Source organism: Camelus dromedarius, chromosome 10 (assembly GCF_036321535.1).
Source record: "Camelus dromedarius isolate mCamDro1 chromosome 10, mCamDro1.pat, whole genome shotgun sequence".
In the NCBI taxonomy this organism is placed as follows: domain Eukaryota; kingdom Metazoa; phylum Chordata; class Mammalia; order Artiodactyla; family Camelidae; genus Camelus; species Camelus dromedarius.
This window is the reverse complement of record NC_087445.1, coordinates 49,123,860-49,133,303: the sequence shown is the minus strand read 5'-3', so window position 1 is coordinate 49,133,303 and position 9,444 is coordinate 49,123,860. Positions and strand designations below refer to the sequence as shown.

Below are 9,444 nucleotides of genomic sequence, written 5' to 3'. Positions count from 1 at the left end.
CTGTATACCTAGCAGCCAGGCTGGGACAGAGCAGGGTCACATCAGTGAGCTGCTGTAAGAAGCAACCATTACACATGAAGAGAGGATCCAAGAGAAAGGAGGTGAAAATCTAGAAATTCTTCTAGGATCTGGATCAAGTAAGTGTAACTAGCCAAACTCTCATAATGTAGTGCAAAGGATTACAAAGCAGCTTAGGGTCAAAGTTACCAAAGCCTTACAATGCTTATCCTTTAGCTTCTTGAGGACAGGAGCCATTTCTAATTAATGACATAGTTTGTGGGAAGGAGGAACAGTATAAACAGAAGAACATTCAGCTAAGAACCTGTATTTTAGTCCCCTTTCTGCCAGTAATTTGCCATGCTGCCTTAAACTTGTGAGTACTTCTTGTTCTTACATGGCATGGTGTTTAAAAATCCTAGGAATTCCCATCTGTTGTGAAGATTATAGTCTGTAGCCACTGAATGTAAACCAAAGAGACCCATGTATCAATATGGAAAATGCTTAATGTATCATTATATACTTACGATACACTAAATTAAAAAAAAGATACCTATATTGTACAAATGCACAGAAATACTACTAGTTGTGGAATTATTGGTAAATTTTTTCAAAGGTTTAATGAAAAATTCTAAAAATGCTAGAAATTCGGAATGTCAGATAATCCCTTGTGTATTATTTTACAGTGTACTTTTATTGTCTTAGTTAAGTCTCAACACCAGATAGGAAACAGGCTCAGAAATTAGTAGTTACGCGGACCAGATTGCATAGAAATAAAATCCACCCCTAAACTGAATGCCAAGTAAGTATAGTTTTAGTCAATCTAGCTACTTCTAACATCACTTTAGTATGTAACTCACTATATGACCTTGGACGGTACACACTGCAATTACCTGGGAGCCTTAGCTACCAGTGATGTCTGTGTTCCACTCCCAGAGACTGTGGTTTAATTTAAAAAATTACTTGAGAGATTCCCTGGTGATGTATATCCAAATTTGGAACTGCTACTCCAGGTAGTAACACTTTTTAATAACAGTAGTGTCTTAAAATACTATACTTATGAAAAATATCTTGAAGAGAAAATTTCAGATGGAAGTAAGTATACTTTCAGTAAGAAACCACCAATTTTAAAGTTGACTGAGATGATAAATCATTGAGATACCAAAGTTTAAAAAACATATTTTTAGTTTTATTTCAGCCATGTTAGGTTATCCATGAGCTGTGAGAAGCTATGCTACTTGATAATAAACCCATCAGTTCTATGTACTACTTTGTAAGCTTGACACCTGGTGTTCCACATACCTCAAATCAGTTATCTTTTGTGCCTTAAGGAAAAAATATATCAGAGAAAAGCTGTATCTGTCACATATATAATACACCTATGGTCATCATCACATTACTGTTATTTTAGGGGCAGTTAAAGGTAAGGTAATACCATTTTCACTGTCCTTCAACTCCTGTTTCCTTTAGTAAGTGAAAGGATGCTACAAGAAAGCAAGCATTCAAACCATCAGAACTAAGACAAGTTATTTTGAGATTTAAAAAAAAAATCTTGACATTAAGGGGGAAAAATGACTGTTAGGCCTGCAGGGCACAGAACTGCTGGAACACAGCCAGGATATGTGGGTCTAATTCAGCAGTGAAGAGCAGGTTCTCCAGGGTGACCATGTATTGCTGGATTATTTGGTGATGCTGTGGACACAGGAAAAAGGGTAAATGTTTAGGCCAAGAAAAAGAGCACTAAGCCATCTCGCAGAACATTCCCCTCAGCAGCTCCCCGCACTGTGGAATGACAGGACCGAGCAGGAAAAAAGAGTGTGCCGACTGGAATTACGGCCCCTAAAAACCCCCAACATTAATAAAATGTAGGGGGAAATAAGAAAAAAGGATATTCAATAACTTAAATCCAGCCTGGCCTGCTTCTGCGTAATGCAATTCATGCGTCAAGGTAATGTCAACAGCACGTGCTGCTACTACTGTTACAGACTAGGTCCAGCCGTGTCTCTCCTAATTAGGACAAAATACAGTATGACGTTTAAAAGTTACCCGGACAGGGACTAGGAAGATTAAAAAAGACAGGGAAGGTGGTGTACATTACAAAATAGGAATGGCACAATGTTATTTGTTAATTAACCATACTTAAACATCATGGTCTCTGAAACGTAAGAAAAATTTTGGAAGCATTTCCTTTTCTTTGCTTTTTTTGGATTGGAACATTATTAAACATTTTTTCTTTTCAAAAGAGAGATTTTGACAATTAACCAATGGTCTGTTATTCTACAACAACCCATGCCTCATTTATCTTACTGAAAATCAGTGACTTGTTGAGCCTAAGTGGAAAAAAGTGTCAGAAAATGAAATACTCTCTTCTGTGCACACATATATAATCTTTAATATACTCAGAGATTCCTATAGGACTAGAGGCTGTTAAAAGTTCTTTTTAATTTGACAGTATCTAAAGATCTAGAGTGAAGTTCTGTTTGGAGGCCTAAACTTTTTTTCCCCTTTGTCTTCTGCTTTAATCACTCTTCTCGAGATCAAACAAATAAGGAGTTGGGATGTTTAGTGCCCAAAGATACCAAGGATTAGTCCCCTAGCAGAGAGCAGGTGTTGCATTTTGCTTTCTATGAGGACCTCAGGGGACTTAAATAGTACCCCTAGAAGCAAGGACATCATTTGAACATTAGATTTTAAGGAATTCTATAAATCCAATTACTGTTCCCTTAGCATTTTCCCCCCTACATTTTGTATCACAGCTAGGATTTCCAGCAAAGATGGCAATTTGGAGTCTGAGTGAGATAGAGCCAATTTAAGCCTAAATATTCTGATGAGCAGCACTAGGAGCAAATGGATATGAACTAAAGGGATTACAGGTACGACATAACCTCCTGACAGATTTGATGAAAATGGAAAACCCTTGTGGCTAAGAATAGTGATATTAATATTATCTAATCAAAGTTTTACACAAACCTGTAAGAAGATCTGCTGGAGCCTCTCTATACAGTTCTTATACCACGGCGTTAATACACTGGTCCCATCAGTTTCACATCGTACTAAGTGCTCGGTCAAGATCATGATAAAACGCTGGAAATGGGGTACAAATTTCCAGAGGTGTTTGTTAGAGGGAGAATTTTATACTTCAGAAACAATCACATTTTGACCAAGAGACCTCAAAGGTACTGCTTGTTCCACTATCTTTGTGGCATGTATCCCTAGCCGTCACAAAATTAATACTGTCTGTGTAGAAAGGCAGACCAGTGACAACATGAATTAGTACATCCTTTCTGGCAATACATGAAGACCTTTAATGTCCAGATTACATATGCTAGTAATCTTTCTTAGCACCTATTCTAAAGACATAATCAGAAATGTTAACAGGAATGTGTACACAAAAATATTCATCAGGAAGGAAAACAGTCATCTAACTAGATCAACAATTGGAAATAAATATGAAAGAGGTATTTAACAAAGAATCCCCAAGGTTTTTTTTGTTTGTTTTTTTAAAGCATGGAGAAATGCTCATGCAAGAACGCTAAGTAAACAACAGAATTTAGAGGTAAACATGGTTATCTCCAAATAGTGAACTCTATTTCCCTTGTAAACTTTTATGGTCTTATAAAAGAGCATGTATTACTTTTATGATTAAAAACTATTTTTTTTAAAAACTAAAGAAATGTAATTTTCTTTGTACTTATCAATGTCCCAAGCCAAGATACCTGAAATATGACAAGGAAGAGATTCTTTTGTTCACTCTGAGCAGATTCCACTTTTTCCTGCAGTCTTTCTATTTGTTCCTCAAGAGCCCCATCTTTCCTGTCACTGCTTCTGTCGTCATCATCACTTCGCTACAGAAATGCAAAGGAACAAAAGGAAACCACCATTTAGAATTCCAGTGTATTAAATCCCATCAAGTAAACAGAAGAGTTTTACTGTCTCTGGTCAAATGCTATTTGAAGACTTGTATGCTACAGTAAAAGTACTCCTGTCCCAGACACACAGGCGTACACCCAAAGTCCTGTGGGTGCTTATCTAGGTCAGGGAAATTTAGTGGTACTTATCTTGGGTGACGGCGGTAGGAGTGTTTGCAGAAGTCAGTTATGCCTTTTACAAGATAGCCCATTCAAGGAGGAAACGTGTCATGTTTTCCCTCCATTCAAAATGAAAACAGCTTTGAGCTCCATGGAAAACATACAGTTGATTGTTACTCACCATAGTTATGTTTTATGAAATTGCCATGAACCCTGAGTTAGTGAATGCTGAGCCCCTGCTCCTAGAGAAAATACAGGGTTAGGTTCTTGGGAGCCTCTTATCACAACATGTTCACCAACTGATACACAAACCTTGTCTGCTGTGTGTTTCTGTTTTAAAGATACATATGTCTAATAAATAATTATATACAGTAATTTCTTTATACCAAAACACTAGCTGAGGGGGATTTAACATTTTTCTGACCTTGAGTAACGTAGCCATAAATTTCCTTGGCTTTCAGCCCCACAAGAATGTTGTCCACTATGCTTTTTTAAAAAATTGGTCGTCATCTCATGAATCCACAAATGTAGTAGCAGCTTCTCCATCTTTTCTGTCACTTCATCACAGACTAGATGTTACTTTAGTACTTGGGAAGCAGCCTCATGTACAGACTGGTGAATCTCCTCTTCCCTCTTCTGGATGTATGTGTGACACTGCTGATTCATGAACACTGAACTCACGGCCAACAGCACAGTAACTCATGCCTGAAGGAAGCTTACCTAGTATGTACTTTTCACATCAAGCACATCATAGCCTTCCTGTGCTTAGAAACACTAGACAGCCCGCAGCCCTAGGCTTAAGGGTCATTTTAAACAGTGAAATCAACAAAAAGCCCAGCACAAACATGAAAAATGTAGCACTAATATACCACAAAAAGGACACTCTTAACAGTATGAGAAGTGAAACAGAGAAGGCAGTGTTGTCTTGTTCTTGTTTGACCTCGGCTGGGAACAAGCCCACTGGGCAGCTCAAATTTTTTTTTGCTGCTCAACAAATGACTGGGAAAGCACTTCATTTTGTATTGGGTTAACTAATAAATTTTAGACAGAAGGTAATTTAAAAAACAAAAAAAGAACCTGCAAATAATGAGGATAGATAATATATTCTTACAACTGTTTTTCTTAGTTGACCACTGGAAAAACCAACAGCATTGGTTTTCAGTCACTAATACATCACTATGTGAGCAGCACCAACAGGGGCACCCTGCTGATCTTTCATCCCCAAATGGGCCATACAGCAAAGCTGGGCAGGCCCTCGTGCAGCTGAAGAGGCTGCACATCCCTGAAATAATTCAGAAATGGCTGTGACTGACATAATAAATCAAAGCAGACTGTTCCAGACCCTCTGCTGGCAACGATGGACTCAGGACACCTCTGTTAAGCTTAAACAATTCCCTACCAGCTTACCCTGAAGAACTTCACAGCATGTGCTTAGGTGTGGGGTTTTTTGGTAAGGCACAAGAGACAGGCATGATTTTACAGATAAAGAAACAAGCTGAGAGGTTAGATAACTGGTGTCACACAGCCAGCAAGTGGCAGAGCCAGACCCTGACTCCAGGTGTGTTATGTACTGAGGTCCTTTTAGCAAGAAGGTAGGCATCATCAAACCTAGAAAGCTTATTAGTTCCTTCTAGAGAACACTACTGGTAGGGCCCCAGCTACGCCAGCCTCTTCCATGCTGCAAGCAAAATGTTTCTGTTTTTCATTTCTGCTTTTATCTTTAGCACAGCATCTGTTACAGAGTCTAGGCAATGGGGTACACGTTTGTCTTTTCCTAACACTACACTAAGGCAAGGCTCTAGAGTACCACTGCTGATACACCTCCTGTGATGAGGGAAACGTTACGTAAATCTGCGCCGCCCTCACAACCACCACTAGCTACACAGAACTACTGAGCACTTGAAATGTGGTTGGTGTGACTAAGGAACTGAATTTTAAACTGCATTTAAATTTAATTAGCTTCAAGTTACACATTGCTAGTTGTTACCATACTGGATGGACACCACATACCTAGAGAACAGTGCAGCCTGAGGGAAAGCCCCTGCAGTTTGTAGATGTATAAAATGAGGATGACACTGTCTACCCTGCAGTATTTTAGATCTGTACACACGTATGTCTATGTGGAGAGCAGCCTTCGAACCTGCTACAGGTTCATGTAAGTCATTAAACTTGCTTTCATCCTCTAGTAAGCGCGTATAACACTGGACAATACTGTCCTGACAAATACCTGCACAGTTTTGCTAAATCACAGCACACAGCAAGCTCACTGCTTCCACCCAAATGGCTACAATACTAAACCTATTAACATGAGAAGTACTCTGCAGGCCTGGGAATGACTACCCCACACGCCTCACAGTACTGGGGACTCGGTGAACACCGAAGGTCTTCTCCCTCTTCCCCTCCTGCATCAGAAACTCAGAAATACGAGTGTCCTCCTTCCTTCTCTTCCCTTTTGGGAAGGCAAACATGAGACTGACCCAGAGACAGTGAAGTATGGAAAAGGAAGGTTTGCGGCTTCCTAGGCAGGTTCACCACGCAGGGTAACAGCAGACCCCCAGGACCTTCCTCTTCCCCCTCTTCTACAGACAGCTCTGCAGTGATGCGGTCTCAGAAAAAATAAGTTCCCATCAAGGTAATGAATATTCTCAAGAGTTTCTGGTATACTGTCTTTGACCATTCACAGTGGACACAAGACTTACCCGTTTGTGTTGTCTTGCAAGTTTTTCTTTAGCTTCTTCCAGCTCTTTCTGGATCTTCAGAACATGTTTGTTCATCTTACGAATTGTGGAGTGCAAGATTTCCCAAACAAACAATCTTAAGGTAATAAGACATTTGGTTACTATTTGTCACACTACACTTGTAGAAAACGAGATCTCTCAACTTTCATAACCTACTCATTCTTAAGGTCTGACAGAGTCTTCTACTCTTTAGGCAGAATAAGTCACATTTCTCCAGCAGCACGAGTGATTTTACTTGTACTGTCAACTGTGCAAGCTTCTAGTGCCACTCATTAGAATCAGGTGACCTTCCCGAAGGTAGTACTGGGTTCTTGTCATTTTTCTTATTTCCATCTCCTACTAGACACACATAGAAGGTATGTGTACATACTCAACAAAATGGAAACCAGAAAAAATACTAACATTAGGAACAAAAATATATTTTTCCCTTCTAAATTTAAACACTAAGTATTGGAAATTTCTTGAAATGGAAACCTAACCTAAGGCTCATTTCACATGCTTTATACTATTTAGCACAAACTCAGCCAGTTCTCTTAGAACATTTAAGAACCTCATCAGTTGATAACTGTCAACTGTTGGGCTTTAAAGAATGAGCTATTTATGTCATCTACTTTCTCAGCAAATTGTAGGTGCTTTAAAATGTCTGTGGCATAATTTTTTTTTAAAGTAGCTTCTTTACTACTTTTCTGTCCATAAATTAGATCTCATAATCCCCTAGGATATACAGCACAGAAGACTGCTTCCTTCTACAGATTTTGATCTGGATCATGAAAGTTTAAGTGGAAGATAATAAAACAACCTGTTCATAAAACTCAAAGTCTACGATGTTAGCAGACAGGATAAAAAAGCAGAGTACTTTAATTCTGGAGAGGGTGGTCAGGGAAGGCTTTGCAGAGTTAAGAGCTGCAAATGTAAACCACTCAGGATAATGGCTAATACATACTTGGGTGATCAGTTTTTTTGAGATTTTATAAATCTGAGAATGTCTCTGCTGCCTTCATTTGTGAATGCCACCTTCGCTGTTATGATTATCTTAGATCATACCTTTTTGCTATAACGATTCAGTTTATTTCAGACTAGTGTCCCCTGCCAATAATAGATATAATGAAGACGACAAAGGTTTTGATGGGTATTTGTCTTGTCTTTTGTTTCCTGTTTTGTGGCAACTCTTGCTGTCCCAGTCCCGATCAGTTACAAAGCCTATGGACTCAACTTCATGTGTACGATCAAGCTTAACAAAAAATCTCTTTCCTTTAGGGGGAAATGAATCTACAATGAATCTTCTGTGTATTAAATCTAGGATTTTTATGACTGAGGTGAGACCTCTCTCCCTCACAGGCATCCAGGTGCCCACTAGGCTTTCCTCAATGCTTCCTTGATGGTCACTTAATCTACGGTGATGTTATATGATTTCTTCCCGTTCCTGGTGTGCATTTCAGGTGCTCAACGGAGCTGGAACTCTTGCCCGTGTCCCACTGACATACAGCCTGATCTTCTCCCTCAATAGTTTGGATCTTTTATAAGCATTTCTACTTGACTGGTTGAGTCCTAATTCAAGTTACTCGTGTGTCCCTAAGAGACACTGCAACCTAACTGGCTGAATGTCTACTGCGCAGGAATCTTTGCCAAGTGCAATCCTATCAGATTGGATCATTACAAGATTAACATCAACCTGGTTTGCACCAGAATTTGGAGCTCGTGTCTGAAAGACCACATATAAACCAATTCTTAGAAAATACAAAATCTGTAAAATAATCCATATTACCTAGTAAAGTCACGAGATAGTTCTGAAGAGAAGATCCAGTTTGCTACTGCAGCGCAGTCAACAATCTGTGTACGAATCATCTTATCTACTAGCACAGCGATCATCTACAGTGAGGAAAGAAGAGTTACTAAGGCAAATCACACTTACATGTAAACCACAATAATCCCACTGCGACAAAAGTAAAATAGGAGGGCTGTGAAATTCATTATGAGTGGTTATTGAACTGATCAATTTGACCATTAGATCCTAAGATTTATTTTGGCTTCTGCTTGGCTCCGGTACTTACTCTAAGAATACAATTAACACCAATAAAGATGGACTGAGCAAAAAGACACAGTGAATGGGAACACTTAAATTGTTTTTTAATTTTAGATGATATACACAAAAATATATAATTTCCATTGAATCTTAAAATTAAAAAATACGTTTCATTATGAAAGTCTTAAATATACTCTGAAATTTGAATTCCTCTTTATAATAATACATGGTATGAAAAAATATATTGAAGTTTGAGAAATCTGGAGCTTATCTGTAGAAACTGGATAGACTAGATAATTATTTCCTATCCAATTGGACAATCTTCCAAGAAATAAACATTCTTACTGTTTAAAATGTGTTGAGGTATTATAATCCCAAAACCAATTATAACACTTGCTTTTTAGAGTGACTCAAACATTAGTACTTCCACAACACTAAAATCACAGATTTTATTATGCAAATTTTTTAAGCCCCCTCCTTAATAGAGGCACTGGGGATTGAACCCAGGATCTTGTGTATGCCAAGCACACGCTCTACCACTGAGCTATACCTCCAACTCCCTATAGATTTTGAAACTATTGTATGGTCAAATTTCATGTTTTACAAACTAAAACAATGATATTAATTGCCTTATTATTATACCTGTACAATCAGTACC

General features: G+C 38.5%; 1 protein-coding gene and 1 non-coding gene across 4 annotated transcripts in view; both read right to left on the bottom strand.

The window, feature by feature from the left end:
* Nucleotides 1-1,164: 1,164 nt before the first annotated feature.
* NCBP1 (nuclear cap binding protein subunit 1) overlaps nucleotides 1,165-9,444 on the bottom strand; it is a 35,050-nt gene continuing 26,770 nt past the window's right edge. For 2 of the 3 annotated variants that reach the window (XM_010995531.3, XM_031450064.2), the window contains 5 exons: nucleotides 8,529-8,632; nucleotides 6,725-6,839; nucleotides 3,714-3,842; nucleotides 2,968-3,081; nucleotides 1,165-1,689 (listed from right to left, as the gene is read on the bottom strand). In XM_010995531.3, the coding sequence (XP_010993833.1) occupies nucleotides 1,576-1,689; nucleotides 2,968-3,081; nucleotides 3,714-3,842; nucleotides 6,725-6,839; nucleotides 8,529-8,632 (576 nt within the window). In that variant the 3' untranslated portion in view covers nucleotides 1,165-1,575. Of the gene's footprint in view, nucleotides 2,005-2,967; nucleotides 3,082-3,713; nucleotides 3,843-6,724; nucleotides 6,840-8,528; nucleotides 8,633-9,444 lie in introns of all 3 variants that reach the window. The other variant, XM_064490328.1, reaches the window with a different exon arrangement.
* Nucleotides 9,269-9,340, bottom strand: TRNAA-GGC (transfer RNA alanine (anticodon GGC)). The gene has a single exon. It is a non-coding gene; the product is annotated as a tRNA-Ala (tRNA).